At 44.3% G+C, this 21,878-nt stretch overlaps 1 protein-coding gene across 1 annotated transcript in view; it reads right to left on the bottom strand.

Annotated features, from left to right (window-relative positions):
* Positions 1-1,484: 1,484 nt before the first annotated feature.
* LAMP1 (lysosomal associated membrane protein 1) overlaps positions 1,485-21,878 on the bottom strand; it is a 45,200-nt gene continuing 24,806 nt past the window's right edge. The window contains exons 4-9 of the mRNA XM_068268091.1: positions 18,782-18,943; positions 11,345-11,526; positions 8,596-8,718; positions 7,659-7,728; positions 7,370-7,540; positions 1,485-2,425 (exon numbers count right to left, since the gene is read on the bottom strand). Coding sequence (XP_068124192.1) covers positions 2,286-2,425; positions 7,370-7,540; positions 7,659-7,728; positions 8,596-8,718; positions 11,345-11,526; positions 18,782-18,943 — 848 coding nt within the window. The 3' untranslated portion in view covers positions 1,485-2,285. The remainder of the gene's footprint in view (positions 2,426-7,369; positions 7,541-7,658; positions 7,729-8,595; positions 8,719-11,344; positions 11,527-18,781; positions 18,944-21,878) is intronic.

Raw genomic sequence — 21,878 nt, 5'->3', positions numbered from 1 at the left:
ACAAGCTAGATTTATTTACCTTCCCTGGCTCCAGCGGGGGCGCTGTTGCGGCTCCCAGCGCGGAAATAGACGGGAATAGCCGATCTCTGTCGGGTCCGCTCTACTATGCAGGCACAGGAGACTTGCGCCTGTGCAGTAGAGCGACCCGACAGCGATCGTCTATTTCCGCCCATCTCCGAGCGGAGAGAGGATACTGCGTCTGTGCTGGACCTGGGAAGGTAAATATTTACATCCCCGCTGTTCAGAGGGGCACAGCGAGACCGCCGGGGGAAGCCTCAATAGGATTCAGAGGCTTCACCCACCCGAGGTGAGTACCCGCCAGGGGAACTTTTTCTCATTACAGGTTTTCTTTAAAAAAAAAAAAAAAAAAAAAAGAGACTATTCTTTGCTACTGACGTTCTATTCCTTATCCATACTATAATACACAATTGTCACTAGGACATGCCCTATGGGTACATAGTCAGGTATAATACACCTGATACTTGTTTCAATAATAAAATATTTAATAAACGCAGAACACCAATGTATACAAGTGTTTGCTACAGGAACACACAGTATCTGTCTGAGTCCTGTGCTGCGGGGGTCCTGGCTGATCCCCCTCCACTGTAATGATACATCAGTGGGGTGTAGCTATCCCACAGCAACAGAACACGGTGTCCTGTAAAGGGTGATATGGACCCAGGTGTTTTCGCATATGTGGTAGGATAGATCACCTCAGCAAAAGCACTCAAACTGTTAGAGTCCTCTATACACCCAGTAGGGAGGCTAGATTGGTAAGGTGCTCAAACGTGCATAGTGCTGTACATAAACCTAATGAGATCACATTTCACCTAACATGGCTTCTTCAGAGGTGCTATACATATAATACAAAGTGCTATACAGATTAGATATCACCCACAGATTAAAATAACAAAATGCCCCCCATATCTGATAGCCCCAGTCAGAGTATGAGACCTTATCCATACTACACATACAACCCATATCATACTTTTTTTTTTTCTTTATTGCTTCAGGTTTGCTTTAACTTACCAGCATGGATGGTAGGGATGGGCTCACGACGCAATCACGAGTGCGTAAGGACTCAAATTCATAATTAAAATGAGCCGTAATTGCCGCAGCTGTGCGGCTGGATGATAAGGGGTTATTTACCCACAATTCTGTCGTCCTGCCTGCGCTCCAAATTCAAGCCTCACTATGCGCACTTCCTCCAAGCCGGAAGGAGGAAGTGTGCCACGGTGAGGCTTGAAATGTGTGCAAGCTATTTGGAGCGCAGGCAGGACGGCATAATTGTGGGTAAATAACCCCTTATCCAGCTGCGGCAATTACGGCTCATTTTAATTACTAATTGGAGTCCTTTCGGACTGGTGATTACTCGTGAGCCCATCCCTATGTTGTGTCTAACTTGAGCACACCTAACCTCTCACACTGGTTCCAGTTTTCCAGTGTGTAGGTCAATAAGGAAAAGAAAGACATGCATAAACTACTTAAAGAAAAAAATCTTTTATTAGCATTGTTAAGGCAATGCAAACATTTCTTGCAGTGTACAACCTCAACCTGGCATCAAGCAAGGCAATCCACATATACATATCTATACTGTACACATGTGCAGAAAAATACCTTCCAATCTTTCAAATTCCAATTAAAAAGACAAATGTTTCAAGGAGGAAAAAAAAAAGCACACCCAGCTTACAGTTTTAGAAAAATGAGCAGCTCTGAAAAAGCAGAGCATCGAGAAGAGCAAACAAGACAAGAGTAATTACAATAGTGCATCATTAATGCCCTGCATGAGCACGGGACTGACTCCTGTCCCAGGCTAAACAGAGTCACTGGATCCCAGACAAGGACACTACAGCCTGTTACATGGACGTGCTTGTAAGTCTATTCAGTTTCAAAACAAAATGCTCTGCAGTACTTAGTAACTGTAGTATTGAAGAAATTCCCTTTGAGATTAAGTTGAACCCTATAGAAGTAGGGCTTTCAAGTGAGCATACATTTGAATTATTTAAAACTAATCAAAATTTTCCTATTTCAGTAAGAATCCCACCTCCCACCCCCTCCCCCCTCCCCGGAAAAAAAAATTAATTTGAGGATTAATCCTTCAGTGCATAGTCAATGTATGCTTTTCAGTGGCAATTCAGATTAAAAACACCATGATATCTTATGAAGCAGTTTCGCATGAAATCTTGCTCACACAAATGAAAGTCCCTATCCAAAAAATGTTGGATCACTGCATATCCGTATAGAGCTAGTGGTAAAATATAAACCGAAAGGGAATAAAACATGATTTATATTGTTTGATAGCCAGCATGACTTCTCTTTCTTCCAATGAGATAGGCAATCAGCACAATTAACACCAGTCCAGCAAGAGCGGCACCGACCACAATGGGCACCAACATGCCATTCTGATCTTCTGTACATTCCACAGCTAGAAAGAAGGGGGACACAATTAGAATTAAGAAATCAGTGGAAACAAAACGCACACAAACTTGTTCTATAGAGCACCATATTTAAATGTAACACGATGCATCATTAAATAACTTCTAGCAGAAAAATGCAGGGCTGTGGAGTCGGTACAAAAATCATGCGACTCCTAAGTTTATGAACGCACCTACTCAGACGCCAACTCCAGGTACCCACAATGGCTCAGACTCCTCTTCCTTAGATGATTTTTGTACCAAATCCACAGTCCTGGTAAGTATACTGAGTTCCAACGTTTATGAAACCTCCAACTCAGACTCCAGGTACCCACAATTTGCTCTGATTCCCCGACTAATCAATTCCACAGCTCTGGAAAAATTAGCCTTCCAAAGGCCCCCCTAGAACGAATCTGCACTGTTCCTCCATGGATAGCATTCAAACAGGAACACCGCAGCACAGCGAAATAGCTCCGATTGTTTGCTGAAGAGCAATAATGTTTCATAGTTATCTTATACATCCTATCTTTTAAAAAGGGAAGTGCAAGAGCAGGAACTTTCCTGCACACTACTGCATATACAAAGCAAACACTGTATCTCAACCACACAGCATTGTCATTCCATTCTAAAATGACACATTTGTATCAGAAACCAGGCATTATGAAACAAGCATTCTACCTCAATATGTAATATATCCACTGGGTGGCAGTATTCAGCCAACTCTTACAGATACTGTACTATGACAAGCCACTGTGAACACAAGTGCAGTACTCATTGCTAGGCATATCTCGCACTTCAAGTGAACCCAAAGTGAGAGTCATATGGAGACTGTCATATTTATTCATTTCTAAATACCAGTTGCCTGGCAGCCGTGCTGATCTATTTGGCTGCAGAATTGCCTGAATCATACGAGAAAGAAGCATATTCAGCTATACTTGTCAGACTGACTGTCAGAAATACCCGATCTGTTGTACGCTTGTTCAGGGTTAATAGCTAAAAGTATCAGAGGCAGAGGATCAGCAGGATAGCCAGGCAAAAAGGTATTGCTCAAAAGGAAATAAATATGGCAGCCTCCATATCACTCTCACATCGGATTCAATTTTAAGCCCTTGTTCACACTATATTCTTTGTCATGCGCATTTCAGCAACGCGGATGGGGTGGGATCAGCAAGAACATCAGAAGTCCATAGACTGCACTGTCTGATGTTCAGACTACATGCGCTGTTCTACTATTCCTGCACTGGAACACTACAGCTGTGTAGTTTCACCAACTCCTTACCAGCACATCCCTGCCAGTAATACAGCATTTACCCTCTGTGTGTGTGTGTTCTTACTACATGCAGAATTAAATAGTTTTTACGTGCAGGTTAAATATTCCATTGCACACTGTCCAGGGAAGAGCTGCTGAACTGTAAGTACTGTAGTTGCAGCGCTGGCCACAAAGTTAACTTCAGGTGTGGAAGGACAGTGACTGGGTCAAGCATTCCACTCTGTGCTGAGGAAGGAAATCTCACCTTGCTGTACTTTCTATACACTGTATATTCTGTCGTATAAGACTACTTTTTAACCCTTGAAAATATTCTGAAAAGTCGGGGGTCGTCTTATACGCAGAGTGTCATTGATGCCGGGTGATACGCTCTATCCTGTTACCGACTCTCAGATCTCACTGCTAAGGACTTTAGTGAAGCATCGCAGGCGCACGTGTGTGAGATCCTATCCTATTACTGCCTCTCAGATCTCGCTGCTGAGGACTGTAGTGAAGTAGCGCAGGCGCACATGTGTGAGATCCTATCCTATTACCGCTTTTCAGATCTCGCTGCTGAGGACTGTAGTGAAGCAGCGCAGGCGCACATGTGTGAGATCCTATCCTATTACCGCCTCTCAGATCTCGCTGCTGAGGACTGTAGTGAAGCAGCGCAGGCGCACACGTGTGAGATCCTATCCTATTACCGCCTCTCAGATCTCGCTGCTGAGGACTTTAGTGAAGCAGCGCAGATGCACGTGTGCGAGATCTGAGAGTCAGAGAAGGAGGTAAATAGGATACAAGGGTGGGTCAGAAGGGTGAAAGAGGCGTGTTTTATGGGCACAGTACGATCGAATTTTTCCATACCGCTCTGATAGACAAGGAGAGCTGACCAATCCACTTAGGCAGAGGGAGAGTTGACCAATCCAACCAGTCAATCGTCTATATACTGTTATATACTGGACAACACATACAGTACAGCACCAGTATCTGTTCATACATAGCACCAGTATATGATTTTTTTTTTTTTTTTTTTTTTTTATTTAATGCGCGTTGAAAGAGGGGTAGTCTTATACAGTGAGTATATCTTAAACACACAATCAGCAAAATAATCACTCAAAATAAGTTACAGAAGTAACAGTGGCGCCAACAGGATAAAATATCATAAATTTAAAACAAAATAAGATGGGAGGTAAGGGTGGACTTACCTCCCCAGGACAAACACAACGATTCTAAATGATCAAAAGTTAATTCTTACTGCAAAAAAAATATGCAACGCGTTTCACGGGTCTCAAGCCCGCTTCCTCAGGCAAAAACCATAACCGGAGTAAATTAGAAGTGAGTGTATAAAGCACAGCGAATCTGATATTTTATCCTGTTGGCGCCTCTGTTACTTCTGTACGCTATTGTGATCCACCTGATGGATGGGTGTGTACACCCTTGTTTTCTTCTACGGAGCGCGACTTAACCTGAAAAATCTGTGAATCATGCCTAATGTGATCTCTGCCAGGATAACCAATTTACTAGTTGCCCAGAAGACAAGAATTCTAAAACGAGCACTTCAGTACCCTTAAATATAGAGGAACAAATATTGAACGATGACCTGAGTGTCCAGGTACTGCTCATCGTCCTTGGGGTTCCTCCAGTAATTTGATTGGATCCCTCCGTCAAATACTTTTCCAGAAGTTTCCCTGAGTACAATTCCTAACTAAGCAGGCTTGAACTCTAAACCGCATGTGCACAGCATAAGCCAGCGTTTACCCATGAGCACCTTCATTAACAGCACATGTGCACTGTGCAACTCCCACATGCGCAGTTCAGAAACGCTCTGCGCCACTTGGATGAACTTCCAGGAGGCTGGGAAGATAAGATTGGGAATGGGAGAGACCCTGGGGACAACGAGCAGCATCTACTCAGGTGATAATAAAGCCCATGGCGGGGCTAGGTTGGATTGCTTATTTTTTACCCTGATTCAGGGGTAGTTTAAAGAGGCCCTGTAACAAAAAAAAAGTCCCTGGGGGGGGGGTTACTCACCTAGGTAGGGGGAAGCCTCGGGGTCCCAATGAGGCTTCCCCCTCCCCTGTAGCTGCAGGCAGTCCAGCGCTGACTCCCCAGAAGTGTCCCGGAATCCTCCCTCGACAAGGCTGACAAGTGCTGATTTATATACCTTTCCTGGCTCCAGCGGGGGCGCTGTTGCGGCTCTCAGCACGGAGATAGGTGAAAATAGCCGATCTCCGTCGGGTCTGGTCTACTGCGCAGGAGACTTGCGCCTGCGCAGTAGAGCAGCCCGACAGCGATCGGCTATTTCCGAGGCGGAGAGCCGATACTGCGCCTGCGCTGGAGCCCGGGAGGTAAATATTTACATACCCGCCTTTCCGGGAGGATTTTTGCCGCTGCCGTGGGACCGAGGAGGACGGGGGAAGCCTCAATAGGATATGGAGGCTTCCCCCACCCGAGGTGAGTACCCCCAGGGGAAGTTTTTCTCATTACAGGTTTTCTTTAATGTTTTTGCAGTAAAGTGGAGCTTTGTGTAGAAAGGGCTGGCTTATTAGGAACCTGACAATAAGGGAAGGTTTGCCACAGTCACAGAGCACTTAGCTGGGGGTGTCAGCTGAAAATGCCCAGATCTGCTAATGCGGTGTACTTCTGCTATTCCCTTTCCTGAATATTAACCTCCCTGGCGGTAAGCCCGTGCTGAGCATGGGCTATGCTGCGCAGGAGGATTTCTCAGGCCTTGCTGGGCCGATTTGTATAATTTTTTTTTTGTACACGCAGCTAGCACTTTGCTAGCTGCGTGTACTTCCTGATCGCCGCCGATCCGCCGCTACCCACCGCGCCCCCCCCAGACCCCTTGCGCAGCCTGGCCTATAAGCGCCAGGCAGCGCTGAGGGGTGGATCGGGACTGCAGATGACGTCCATGACGGTCGTCGCCATAGTTCTGAACGGGATTTCTTGTTTGCGCTGATCGCAGGAGGCGATCGGAGGGGGTGGGGGATGCCGCTGCACAGCGGCCATCATGTAGCTTGCGCTAGGCTAGCTACATGATAGAGGGGGAAAAAATGTCAAGTGCTGCGCTGCCCCCTGGCGGTTTTAATAGACCGCCAGGGAGGTTAAAGACAGGTCAACCTGGAAAGGTGGTCAAGATCGAACACTTCAAATCCAGCGCTGGAGACTTGGGCGCAGCTGCGCAGGAGACTTGGGTGCAGCCAGCGCCACCATAGGCCGTAATAGGAACTACGGCTATAGCAGGCACAGGGAGTAACTTCAGTGCCGTCAGAAGACGGAGCTAAAGTTGTTTTTAAAACAATAATTTGGCTTCCAGCAATAGCTGGAAGCCGAATTATTTCATTCCCCACCATCAATGGCGGCCTGGAGGGGGAATAGTAATTAACACAGCCTGGACTTGTGCGTCAGCCGGATCAGCCATATACAGGCTGTGTCCTGCGCCCAAGTCTCCAGCGCCATTATCTCTCGTACGCGGTCAAGATACCCACAAGATATATTTGATCTAGTGATCTAGTTGTATCTGCAGATAACAAGCAGCTTTGGTCACCTGCAGACTACTGTTCATTAAAGATACATTTAAACATTAAAAAAACAAAAACAAAAATGCAACCCCACGTGATATGCAGAAACATTCAAAAAGTAAATGTTAAACTCTGTTTCCTTGAGTACAGATAGTGCTATATGTAAGCAATAAATGGTTTCTTACCAGGTCCAAACTTGTTTTCATCAAAATTGAAGGCTTGGATCTGAAGGTTGTAGGTGACAATGGAAAAGTTGTTGTTGATCTGGAAAGTCTGCTTAGCGTTGCACTTGAAGGACTTGCGAGTTGTTGTCTGCAAGTAGGACAGGCTACTATTGTCTGCAGTAAAATCAGGATCTGCAGGATTTGAGGAAAAAAACAATCTTTTAAGACTCCTTACATCAAGCAGCTGAGAAACATTGACAGCAGGTTCAGCTGTCACACCACTTTGTATAGAGTCTGTGTAGATACATACCTTTATCATCAGGGATCACCGATGTGTTTATATGGACTTGACTGAGGTAAAATTTATTTGCAGTATTGTTCTGAAACAGAACAGCAGACATGATTGGATGAAAATATGCGACTATCTGAACAACAAAGATCATGATTAAAAAGATACAGGTCGCATTTAGAAATGGATTAGTGAGCAGCTAATAAGAATTCTGAGTTGCTGCAAATTTTCAGAAAATCTATCTAACTTGGAAATGGACTGCTTGACTGGTCCATTACCAAGCTGCATAAATTTGCATCGACTCAGAAATATTAGCCTCTCATGAACCATTCCATTTACAGTGCATTTAAAGCATATAACCGGTCCCAGAAATTATTATAAAACAGTCTGTGTATGGCCAAGATAGCTAAGGCTAAGATGCATGGCTGTCATGGCTGGAACCAACATGCAGGTAGTGAAGTCATGTAGAGTCTGGCCACCTATTCTGCAGACTTTGTTGTGATTCACAAAGTATTAAAGACAGTAAATAATCCGGACAGCCAGGAAACCAGCATTTAAAAAACAAACAAGGTAGTAACTATGGAAACCTTAGTTTTCTAGTAACTTCAAGTTTCCCTGATGTATATGTAAATATTATAAGCAAATCTAGATCACTTCTTTCAGTAGAGCTCACCTTCTGGAGCCAAATCTATCATTACCACTAGAAATATCTATGCGTTCCAGATGTATCAATTATTACAACACATTTCACTACAATAAGAGACTTGAGTATCATCTAAATAACAGCAACAGTAGTTCAGATTCATATACCGTAGGAGACACAAGTCCTCATGGATAGCAAGGACAAAATTATTTACTATGATAATTATGGCTAGCGGAGAAGAAATAAGATGGAGCAATGCCATTCCAGATGCAGTGAAGGTACACAGAGGTTGGGAAATCTGTCTAATATACTCACCAGTGTGAAGTTGAACAGGAGATCAAGGCCAGCAGAGGAAAGGGTCAGAGTTACTGAGCTATTATGGCACTCCCCACCGACAGAGACACGTTTTGGATCAATATTAAATTCATAAGTAGCCACCTGAAAACATAAAAATAAATGTATATTACTCCTGATGCTTATGCATACAAAGCCATATAGATCCCCCCCCCCCCCCCCCCAACACATGTACTAAATCGATAGTTCCTAATCACACAGGTGATTAGACCAACTGAGCTTACAAATCTCTAGTCTTAGGAAGTCGGACCCCACCCAGCCTCTCAGGTTCTATGAATGGGTGGCTCCTGACTCCCCATACACCGCACACAAAAAGCTTATTACCATACCTTCACTACCTGGATGAGGGGACAAATGTTGGTTATTCCTCATGAGATCACTAATATGTAACTTTTGTTTCCACTGCAATTAATGTTTTCATGTTTCTTGGCTGCTTTACTCTGTTTTAATAACTGTTATTGTAAACTTATAACTTTATCTTAATGCCTTGTCAACAGCTTTCTTCTCTTACACATGAGTGTCTATTCACTTATGTACATACTATTTGTTACAAAAATGTTACTGTTTTACATGCTCTGTTAAAATTTAAAACCTGTCCCCTAAATCAAAGTGCTGTGCCTCCCCCCCCCCCCCCCCCCCCCACACACACGGCTTACAAACATTCCAGCAATGATGACATGATGGAGCCTCCATTCAGGCTTCTGGAGGCAGGCTGCTGCATCATCACAGTGGCCTGACCTCAGAGGCTGACATCAGGGAGAGGAAGTGGCACTGAAATCATTCAGCTTTTCCCTTTGTTTAAGACTAGAGGGGAAGTATGGCTATTATATCCACATACCTACCCCAATATTTGGAGCAGCAAAGGGTATGGCTGCAAGGGGGGGGGGGGGGGGGGGGGGAGACAGTTTGTAGCAATGTGGGATCAATATGGGGGTCTCGGAGGGAGGGGCATGGCTTAGGGGCATACACATCCAATTTTGATTGGCCAATCTGGCAACTTCCATTCCGCAGCCTACTCCTGCCTCGCCCCTAGGTCTCCATCATGTATTGTGTACGGTCCGGGCCCGTGGCAAGTGTAGATGCGTTCAGCTCACCCGTCTTTTCTCTCCTCATCAGTGCCTGATGGCACATGAACTTGTAAATGCCGTCAGGTCATGTGATACAGGTGCCCAGAGGTGATCAAGAGAAGATATGGGGCATAGGAGCCTTAAGGACAACTGAAGTGAGAAGAATTGAGGCAGACATATTTATTTCCTTATAAACAATACCAGCTGCCTGGCAGCCCCGCTGATTTATTTGACTGCAGTAGTGTCTGAATCACACCAGAAACAAGCATGAAGCTAATTTTGTCAGAAATACCTGATCTGCAGCATGCTTGTTAAGGGTCTGTGGCTGAAAGTGTAAGAGACACCAGATTAGCAGGATAGCCAGTCAACTGATATTGTTTAAAAGGAAATAAATATGGCAGCCCTCATATCACTCATTTCAGAGACAAAGCACCTTCATGTATCTCTCTATCTATCTATCTATCGTAACATTTGAGAAAACGCCTACCCTGCTCCGTTTCATTTTTAACTGCACAGCTTGCTTCTTATCAGCCCTGATAAAATCCCCCACTGAGCATTCAGTCTGGCTTTGCTCAGGAATCATTATAGCGGAGTCTGTCTACTCTGATGTCTCTTCAAGCCCAATCCTGCCCCCTTCTGGCTCATTATAGCTGAGTCATAGCAAAGCCAGACTGAATGCTCAGTCGGGGATTTTAGACATCAGAGAAGACAGACTCAGCTATAATGATTCCTGAGCAAAGTTAGACAATGCTCAGTCTGGGATTTTATCAGGGCTGATTAAAAGCAGGATGAACAGTGAAGAATGAAACAGAGCAGGGTAGGCGTTTTCTCTAATGTTCCAACTGACAGATATAGTAAAATACACGAGGGTGCTTTGTCTCTAATTCACTTTAAAGAGAATCTGAGTTTTAAAATAAACGGATACCTCGGAAAGGGGAAGCCTCTGGATCCTAACGAGTCTTCCCCTTTCCTCCTCAACCAGCCCGTTCCAGCGCTGGGACCCCCGAGCCAACAGCAATAATATTTACATTCCTCTGCCTAAGTACTAGGGGAAATAGCCGATCCAGATCGGGTCCGCTCTATTGTGCAGATGGCTCGCTCCTGTGCAGCAGCGCCAACCCGATCAGGCTCAAACATTTCCGCCGGAGCCCCAGTGCGGAAATGTGGTAGGGCGCCTGCTCAGGATTGACTGCAAACAATGACAAATGGACTTTTGTGGTAGTGCTGGATCCCCTCTGCTGAGGACGGGGAAGCCCCAAACCCCCCTCCCCCCCCCCGCTCGGAGCAGTGCTTTTCACCGGTGCTAGATTTGGACGCAGCCGATGCCACCATAGACTAGAATAGGAATCACATCTATAGCGGCGCTCAGTGAGTAACGTCAGCACCGTCAGCAGACAGAGCCAAAGTTGCTTAAAAAAAATAAAAAAAATAATAATTCCCCACTATCCATGGCGGCCTGGAGGGGGAATAGTAATTAACACGGCCCGGACTTGTGCAGAAGCAGGATCAGCCGTATACCGGCTGTATTTTGCGCCCAAGTCTAGCGGCGCCGATTTCAAATGTATGCCCACCGCTCCCCCCACCATGTAAAACAAGTGGTTTGCTAGTCAGTATCCACCCCTGTACAGACAGACAGAATTTACCTTGTCAGTTTTATTGGTGTAAGTGAAATTAAGCTGCAGTCCCATTTCCGCCAACAAACAAGCTCCTGATGATCCATTTACTCTGTATTTTCCAACTTCCGGTGTTTTGGGGTTTACTGGAGCAGTGGTCGGTGGAACTGTAGGAGCACTGGTTGGAGCAATATCTTCTTTGCATAAACTTTCTAGGGTGTAAAAAGTAAGAGTGTAATCACACACTGAACCACAACAGCTTGCAGGCACCATGCATTCAAGCTCCTCTAAACTCAGTATGAGGTGAACCCTCTAGATTGTAAGCCTTTGGGCAGGATCCTCCTCCTTTTGTGTCCTACCTGATCCTGCACCTCCATTACTGTGAACCCATGCTATGCATCTAAGTGAACCTAACTTGCCTAATCTCCATGCTCCCCTCCAGTGACTGACTAAGTATTACCTTGTACTCATACTGTGGTGCATGATCTAGTCCTTGTATTCCTGTATTGTCATATTGCTGTATGTCACTCCTAAATATTGTCTGTAACCTAAACTAATGTGCAGCGCTGCGTAATATGTTGGCGCTTTATAAATAAAATAAATTCTAGGACACAGGTAGCCCCACCATAGAGGGCTGCGCGGGTCTAATTTTTCAGACCAGCACCCGTAGCCCCACTATCCACACCCGACCCACAACCCACTTTCTGGTGAACCCGGTACCCACACCCGACCTGCAGGCCTTTAGACCCGCAATAGAGTCAAGTTGAGAGCAGGAAGGAGTCTGCTGGCATTAAAGATGAGCAGTAGCAAACAAGTAATTAAATATTCTTGTTCCAGCAGCATCAGATTTTGGGAAGCAAAAGACACAGAATTATCTCATGCTTGCTTGCTTTCACTACCCACGAGCCAACCCGCAGGCCGATACCTGATTAGAATCAAAACTGGTACCTGAACCAGACCCACATTTCAGGTAACCCGCGGGTACCTGCCCCGATGCAGGCCTCTACCCCACAGTACATCCTAGGCATTTCTCTTAGCCAATGTAGTTTATAAAGCAGATTTTAAATGTGCATGGGACTTTAGTTTCAACAAACTTTTATTGGGCACTTAAGTGCCAAAGTTGCATAGACAAAAGAACACAGTAACGTTGTACAAAAAATCTGTATCTGCCCAACATGGGCTACAGACATTTGAAGGTACATAGAGTTTAGATTACAATTACGCTCTGAATAGAATAACAGAACATGTATGCAAGACAAGATAAGATAAAAACACAGAGTAAGGAAATAAGAACACCACGGCCGGCTCCACTGGGAAGTTGCAAGTGGTTATATCTAGTATTTTGGGGTGTGCTAGTGACGTTTTTATGAGTTCCAGGTATTAGGGATGTTTACAGAGGAGGAATAATGAAAATAGGCTAGTCAGTTTGTGACTATATTGAAAGAACTCAATCAGGCAGAGGGGTTAAGGTCTAGTTGCGTTTGAGCCCCTTTAGATAATTTGTTGGATGCCCAGGGGTCCCACACCTTCTGGAATTGAGGTAGCCTGTCGTTGAGAATAGCATTAATACGCTCACAAGACATTATAAGGTTTATTCTCTCAAGTACTTGTAAGTATGCAAGGTGGGGAGAGTTCCAGTTAGCAGCAATATGTGTCTTTGTTGCGGAGATTATGAATTGGACAAGTTTATGCTGGGCATGCAACATAGTTTTTGGTTTATAGCCTAAGAGGAAGATTTTCGGATCAAGTGTGATAGGTTTAGGGATTAATTTGTTAATTAAAAGACGGATCCTTCCCCAGAGACGGGAGACCCTTGGGCATGAGAACCATGTGTGGTACATGGTGCCTGTAACCTTAAAGCCTCTAAAGCAGAGAGCTTTCTTTTTGTGGGGTCGATTTGGTGTATACTATGGGGAACTAGGTACGTACGCTGCAGCAGACGTAAAGACACTTCCATATTCGTGGTTTGCAGGCTTCCCCTAGATAGAGTCTCCAAGCACTGGGACCATTCCTCGTCATCAAGTTGGATATGGAGGTCAGACTCCCATTGTTTTTGATACTGATGCGTACAGTTGGGTGGCGGGGCATTAAAGGGGCACTATGGCTAAATTCTTCTTATATTATCATTTAATATAAAATATGTGCAATTGTAGCAATGTGTAAGACTTGTATTGTGGCTGAATAAAACTCTGCTTCAATATTGCTTTACCCTAAATCAGTGCTGGAGTCCCGTCGCCAGAGAAAGCTAAGCGACGCTGAACCAGCACATTCCATTCTGCAGGAGGAGGCTGCCTTATCAGTCGTTTCATCTGAAGTTGTAATCTCCCCCTTTGATGTATCGGGAGAGGTTTCACCCAATGTCTAACTGCACATTAGTGCTGTTACAGCTCCTCTGATCTGCCGTATGTCTCAGGACAATGACGTACGGCTCTGAAGAAAAAAATGCTCCCCGCTGAGGCTCCCCTTCAGAGACACACGCAGGACACTGGCTACACAGCACTTGCGTGTGCTGAATCAAGACGCTGGAATCCTGTGCATAAGAGAAGCTGGTCTCCATGACAACTGACAACAAGTGGTGACCCTGCCTGTGCCAGCTTCTCTGAAGGGGGGCCTCAGCTGGGAGCATTTTTTTCTTCAGAGCCGTAAGTCATTGTCCTGAGACGTACGGCAGATCAGAGGAGCTGTAACAGCACTAATGTGCAGTTAGAGGTTGGGTGAAACCTCTCCCGATACATCAAAGGGGGAGATTACAACTTCAGATGAAACGACTGATAAGGCAGCCTCCTCCTGCAGAATGGAATGTGCTGGTTCAGCGTCGCTTAGCTTTCTCTGGCGACGGGACTCCAGCACTGATTTAGGGTAAAGCAATATTTAAACAGAGTTTTATTCAGCCATAAAACAAGTCTTACACATTGCTACAATTGCACATATTTTATATTAAATGCGAATATAAGAAGAATTTAGCCATAGTGCCCCTTTAAGCATGGCGTAAAGGTATGAAAGCACACCTTTCTGCATAGGGTCATGCAAGCATATGCTTTCAAAATGCGTAGGTTGGATAAATGTACCCAGCTTAGCTAACTTTGAGAGGACGTGATATAGTTGCCGTACATTGAGCCAGGCTGAAGTACAGGGCTTCGTAATGTCTATCAATTGGTTCCATGTGGGGATCATTCCTCTGGCTAAATAGGTCTTGATTGTGGGGTTAGTTTCTGTAGCCCACCACGAGAATGACGGTGCCTGGAGACGGGGAAGTCCAGGTTAGATTCGATTTCAGTTAATATGGAGGGGGTAGATAGGAGAGAAATAAAAAATCTGATTGATCTCCATAATTTCAGCGTATTGTAGGTTATAATGGAATTAGCTCGCACTGAGCTTATATCTTTAGTGTTAGACCATAGTAGGTCCTTCCACGTGAGGGGGAATACAAGGAGATTTTCTAGGGAAACCCATCTGGGGGCGTGTGCTTCACTGTAAATGGTTGGGAGGATCGCGAGTTGAGCTGCTTTATAGTGCAAGTGGAGGTTAGGTACAGATAAGCCTCCTACTGTCTTGTGCCAGTAAAGTATTTTACAGGAAATTAGAGGGTTTTTTTATCAGCCCATATGAATTTAGTTATTTCTTTCTGAAGTAGCAGTAAATCAGATTTTTTTTAATTGGGGTTGGGAGGACCCTAAAGTAGTATAGAATTTGGGGAAGGAGGGTCATTTTCACACTCGCGATCCTTCCTGCCCATGAAATATTAAACTTGTTCCACGACCTGAGAAGAGCAACCAGATCCCTATACAGGGCAACATAATTCTTGGTGTATAGCTGGGTATAGTCATTGGGGAGTTTGATTCCTAAATATTGTGTATAGTGTTCGCGATGTTGGAAGTTGTGCTGTTTAGAGATATCTAGGGCCTGGGCCTTTGTGTATCTGCAGTACATTGCCTCTGATTTTTCGTAATTTAAGCTTTAGACCAGAGAACCCTTCGAAAAATTTCAGAGCTTTCATTAAGTTGGGAATTGATATATGGGTGTTAGTAATTGTAAGGAGTATGTCGTCAGCGAATAGACTACGTTTAAATTCTTCACCTGAGATCTTATAGCACTGGATTGAAGTATTTTGTCTAAGATAAGATGCCAGTGGTTTTATAATAATTGCGAATATAGCTGGGGATAGGGGGCACCCCTGCCTAGTCCCTCTTTGTATAGAAATTGGGGCATTAGGGGATCCGGGTAACTTAAGGGTTGCATGAGGGGTGGAGTATATTTGAGTAAGCCAGTGCGCATAGGGGTCTGGTAGGCCTAAATATGATAAGACATCAAACATGTAGGGCCAATAAATCATATCAAAGGCTTTTTTAATGTCTAGTGTCAGAGTCATGAGCGGTCTTTTAGTTCTGTTCGCATGAGTGATTAGAGCGACATTTTTCCTGATGTTGTCTGTGGCTTGTCTAAACGGGATGAAGCCAACTTGATCGTTTTTGACAACAGAGGGTAGGATGAGATTTATTCTGCGGGTCAAAATAGTGGTAAAGATTTTGTAATCTATATTGAGAAGGGAGATGGGCCTGTAATTCTTAGGCTGAAGGGGGTCTCTGTTGGGTTTCGGGTTTAGAGTGATGAAGGCGTCCAAGAACTCTGGATGAGTAAGCTCAGTTTTCCTAAGTGTGTTTAGAAAGGCTTGCAGGTGCGAGCAAAGTAAACCTTAAAATTTTTTATAATAAAGAGCCGTTAGGCCGTCAGGGCCTGGGGCATTTTTGTTTTTAAGTTTTCCAATGACAGTGTTTATTTCTTCAGAGGTTATAGGAGCACTCAATAAGTTCTTAGAGGCCTCCGCCAGCCTAGGAAAATGTATTTGACGGAGAAAGTTGGAAACTTTCTGATGTTGGGGTGGGGTTGTATCGGAGTATAAGGATTGATAGAAGTGGCGAAAGGTTTGCACAATCTTATTTGGGTCGCTAGTGACTTGACCTTGTTGAGTTCTAAGCTTGTAGATTGTGTTGGTTTTGTGAGAGTTTCTCAGTTTGGCTGCTAGCCAACTGTGTATGGGACTTTAGGCCCCGTTCAGACTGCAGAGCGCAGACCGCAACGCATGCGGACCGCAACGCGTACGAACGCACGCCATCCGCGTTCGTATGCGTTGCGTGGCTGATCCCATCACTGAAAAGTGAATGGGACAGCCATGCGTTTTTACAAAAAATGCGTGCAGCATGCGTTCCCGGACCGCACAGGTCCGGAACGCATGCAGTGTGAACATCAGACATTGCACTCTATGCAATGTCTGATGTCGTGCGTGTCGGCCACCTGCACGCGTTTCCAAAACGCGGCTGGAAACGCGTGCAGTGTGAACGGGGCCTTAAAGGGAATACACATTTTTCTCATCAATTAAAATGGAGTTTTATTAATCCGGAGTGAAAAATACCAGAATATCTCATACATTTTTAAACTACAATGGAATGCAAACCACCTTTGCAAGCACAATATTATGATATTATATCCTTTTAAGAAATACCAGTTACCTGGCAGCCCTACTGATCCTGTGCCTCTAATACTTTTAGCCATAGACCCTGAACAAGCATGCAGCAGATCAGGCGTTTGACATTGTCAGATCTGACAAGATTAGCTGCATGCATGTTTCTGGTGTGATTCAGACACTACTGGAGGCAAATAGATCAGCAGTGCTGCCAGGCAACTGGTATGGTTTCAAAGGAAATAAATATGGCAGCCTCTATATAACTCTCACTACAGTTGTCCTTTCAGTTGTCCGATCATATAACATGCATTTAGAGCCAGAAATATGCAGCATAGAGTGTGTGGCTGTCAGAGAGATCAGAGGAGTCCAGAAACAGCACTAGAGTGAGTAAATATTAAACTGTTCCACTGCGCTACTCTGCAGAAGGGACAATAAATGGTAAATCTTAATTAATTTAGCCTGCGACTTAAGACTGTTTACATGTTGGCCCTTTATGCGATTTGAGTTTGACACCCCTGCTTTAAAGCTACATTAGAGAGCCCTGAAAACATGACGTCAGGAATCTGGGGTCTCACTGAGATGCAAATATTTCGGAGTTCATGCAGGATTATGTAAATTTGTATGCAAATTTATGCAGATTGAAAATGGATAAATCTATTTAAAAACTTTGGTGGGACCCGATTTGACCATTTTCTAGCTGCATACACATATACCGTAAATAATCCTGCATGAACTCGGTAATGTTTGCATCTCATTGTTCATCCCATGTTACTGCAACCATCACTAACCTGGAATCTACAGACTCCTCCTTTCAATAGCTGACACCACAGATCCCTATGGAAAAGGCTAGAGCCCATACAGCCTTGGCTAAAAGACAACTAAATTACATCCATAGAGACATTATCGCACAGCACACGTCTATAAAACTAAAGAGAGGTTTAGGAATGCAGCCAGAGACTCCTATAATGTTCCAGGGCCTGAAGAAGAAAAACAAACAAACAAAAACACTTGCTGACTTGTCCTTCAACTATTGCTATATGCAAAAATCTGCACTCCTGTGTGAGATACAGTTGGAGCTTCCCCTCAGGCAGGTTTCACACTTACCTGGGCCGCATGCATTTACCCTATATGCATATACACTTTAGATCTGACAGCCTGTGTTAGTGGAGCTCGTCCACATCTAAAGCAATTTTTCCATATGGTAGGAAAAAAATTAGGCCATTAGTAACATTGTCAAATCACACACATTTTAAGGGAGCCAAATATGTGTTGGTGTATGGAAAAATAGAAGTTTGTCTCAGGCCACACAGACTACTATAGCAGGTTTACTCACATTTTAGACCTGACTTAAAAGTGACTCAGAGCTCAAAAAAAAAAAAAAAAAAAAGTGTTATAAATACCTGGAGCTTCCTCCAGCCCCATCCGCTTGGATCACTCCCACGCCGCTGTACTCCGCCACCCGCAGCTTCAGGAACCGGGTTCCGTCAATCAGTCGCAGCCGATGGAGAGATAGGAGAGGGCGCACTTCTCCGGCATAGACTGACTCCCACTAATGTAATTGACGGGAACCGGTTCTTGAAGCTGCAGACAGCGGAGGACGGTACCGTGGGCATGATCCAAGCGGATGGTGCTGGAGGAAGCCCCAGGTATGTATTATATACCAGTTCCCTGGCAGTTCTGCTAAGCTTTCTGGCATCAGTAGTGTCAGAATCCCACTACTGAAACAAGCAAGTGACAAATTCAAACAAGCATTTCATCTGCATGCTTGTTCAGGGTATATGGCTAAAAGGTATTAAGAGACGGAGGATTAGCAGGACAGCCGGGCAATTGGCATGGTTTAAAAGGAAATAGATGAGGCAGTCTCCATATATCTCTTACTGCAGGTGTCCTTTAGAAGATTTTACATTTTCCATATTTTGAAATGTTAATACGAAAGTAAATGATCATCATTACCACAAAGATAGTTAAGATTCATTTTCAGTAGAGAACAATGAGAAAATTCCTACCATCTTTACTGTAGTTACTGCTAGTCATAAACGCTTCCAGCTTGACATCATGAAGTGTTAGTTTTACTTCTCCCATTGTGATCAGATGAGGATTGGAACAGCGGTATGCAAAGTTTGCCTTAGCAGATATTTCGCTGCTCTTTGAAGAAACTGCTTTAGTTCCTAAATGAAAATTTGAAGTATTAGTGTATTTGAAAATGTACTCACAGACAAAAAGTACTTTTGTGTACAGAAGCTTGCTGGTCACTTCTTTCTGATCTTATAAAGACACAGGTGACTTGCTCTCGCAAAGGAGGTTACTGGCTGGGTCTGTAAAGGATCAGCTCAAAAAGAGCAAAACACAAAACTAAAAATTACCAACTTGTGAGGTTAGTACATCACAGAATGTTGAAGTAGATCGAAACTCTTGCAGAGTACACAATGAAAAATCTTTATTCCACATATAGTTGCTGCAGAAATTTACTGGGCCAAATATATCAATGTTGTCTGAGAGATGTCGGAGTCAGTTATGCACGATTTCTAGAAACCTCCCTGTATTTGGTGTTTGTTTAGCCAGATCAAACGTCTTAGCAGCTGTGAATAGACTGCAGAATCTCTGCTAGCTCTCTCCACATAAGCAGAGGCGGTAAAGTGTTGTATTGTGTTAGCCATCAGTAAAAGCAAGACGTTTTGAGTCAGGAAGATACCATTTATTAGCTAACTTAAAAAAATAAGAGTAAGCAAGCTTTCGGCTGTGCAGCTTTCCTCAGACTTAAATCTTGTTTGTTAACAAGATGTTGGAACAGACAGCTATACATAGGGTTGCAACGGTATGAAAGTCCACGGTATGATAACCGCAAAAAACAAACAAAAAAAAACGGTATGACGGTATTCTACAATTATTTAGACCCGGGGCACCCCTTACATTAAAATGATGTGAACCCCCCAGTAGTAGGTGGCCACAACATAGGTAGCCAGTAGTAGGTGGCTGCAGCATAGGTAGCCTGGGATAGGTGTAGCCAGTAGTAGGTGGCTGCAGCATAGGTAGCCAGTAGTATGTGGCCGCAGCATAGGTAGCAAGGGATAGGTGTAGCCAGTAGTAGGTGGCCGCAGCATAGGTAGCCAGGAATCTGTGTAGCCAGTAGTAGGTGGCCGCAGCATAGAGAGCCAGCGGTGGGGATAAATACTCACTTGCCGGGTTCTGCACCCTGTACTGGTTTCATTCTACTTCCTGTTCTTGCATAATCTCCTTTTAATAGCACCCATGGGGCGCTGTTTCAGGGAAATAACAAGAACAGGAAGAAGAATGAAGCCAGTACAGCGTGCAGGACCCAGTGAGTATTTATTCATGCACCCGCTGCTACGTTGCCCCGCAACCCGCCCCCCCCCCCCCCCCCCCCGAAAACCAGTAAAACGAGATTGTACATAGTATGATTACCATGCACAATCATACCGCCGTATACCGTGGCAACCCTAGCTATATACAGTACATGCAACATCAAAAGGGAATATATAGCTTTTTTTGCAGGCATAAATACATGTCATTAAAATGCCTTAAATGAAACAGAACATCTAAGGGTAGGAACACACTATTCAGAATCACATATGCATTTTGCACTATGTGCTATTGAAAAATGCATATGTGATTCTGCCTAGTGTGTTCCAACCCTTCATGGGGTCTTGAGAGGTTGTTTGCTGATTAATAGCTTAAGGTGCGCACACACGCACTATTGTAACAAACGATGGGTCCGTCAGACCCTCCCGCTGGGTGGACGTTCTGCCGACAGTAGGATGCGTGTACATTCTGTAGGCAGACTGATAAGACTGTTTGTGACCCATCGTTTGTTACAGTAGCGCGTGTGTACACACCTTTAGTCCCCTTGTTCACTCAATCCCTCAAAGAGGCATCATAAATTCTGAGTTCATAAGGTTTAGCAAGCAGAGTGGATGCAATATTTGTCTAGTCCAAGTCCCTTCAAGATTAATATTCATAAAGTCCTCCCATTACTGCACATCACTTCTGTGTCTCCCACAGTCTTCATGCATTACAACACTCCGTTACAGGAAAAACAGTATACGCTCACCAGAAGAGATGGCTAATCGGTTAAGATCAGCAAAACACGTGTTTGGCCCAGCCTGTAATAATTCTTCCTTTATCTGTTGTCGCTTTCCTTGTACTCATTGATCATGTGGAGAGAATGAACTTCAATAGTGAGATATTGTTACACAATAAGCATCTATTATCCACCAGTGCTCCCCTATTGGCCAACAGTAACACCAGCGTGTCTCCACCACCCTAATAGGTAAGACTCTCACCAGATTCTGTGGCCGACCCCTCACAGACCAGCAATACGGCGTATGTATTATAAATCTTTGCCTCCAGCTTCCAATGTTCTAAAACTCAAACAACGCTTGACATAGCATAACTCCATTTATTTAAAGACAAGCATTAAAAGTAGTGCACTCACATGTATTCCGTAAAATTTGCGCATATAAAAAGTATCTTTCTCCTCGAGGTCTTAGCGTCTCACCGGCTCTCCAGGCCACGCCCAACTAGTTTCGTCATCCGACTCATCAGGGGCTTGGCCATTCGGAGCCGGCAGACGCTATAAGTTACCGCCCTTCAGTCACATGACCCCCTGCTACAGTCGGCGTCATTGGCCAGTTCTCTAGCCCAGACTTCTAATTTACCTCCTGATTGGCTGATATGTTGGCCTAATAGATTACATAGGAACTACACCTCCCATAGTTCCACGCGCGCCGTTTTTTACACCAGTAGCCAACTCCAAAAGACTACAGTACCCAGAGTGCCACTGGTGTGTCAAGGACCAATCATAGGAGCTAAAACACGGAGCGTGTCGGGCGGACTACACCGCTCAGCTGCTCTAAAAATGAATTATAACGATTCTAAAATTACAATTTAAAACTAAAAATGCCTATTGGTTCAAGGGAAGGGATTTTTTGGAGACAGTAATTTGCCTCTTTTATAACTATTATAAAGACAGCTGTAAATCAGCCAGATGCTTGGTATTTGCAACTCTTATAGAGATGCCCGTAAGTCAGTCATATACTTCGCTGCCATCTAATTTCCATCCTGGCCTATGACACCAACATCACA

Source organism: Hyperolius riggenbachi, chromosome 2, assembly GCF_040937935.1.
Source record: "Hyperolius riggenbachi isolate aHypRig1 chromosome 2, aHypRig1.pri, whole genome shotgun sequence".
Classification (NCBI taxonomy): domain Eukaryota; kingdom Metazoa; phylum Chordata; class Amphibia; order Anura; family Hyperoliidae; genus Hyperolius; species Hyperolius riggenbachi.
The sequence above is the reverse complement of the archived record's forward strand: the minus strand, read 5'-3'. Positions and strand labels throughout refer to the sequence as shown.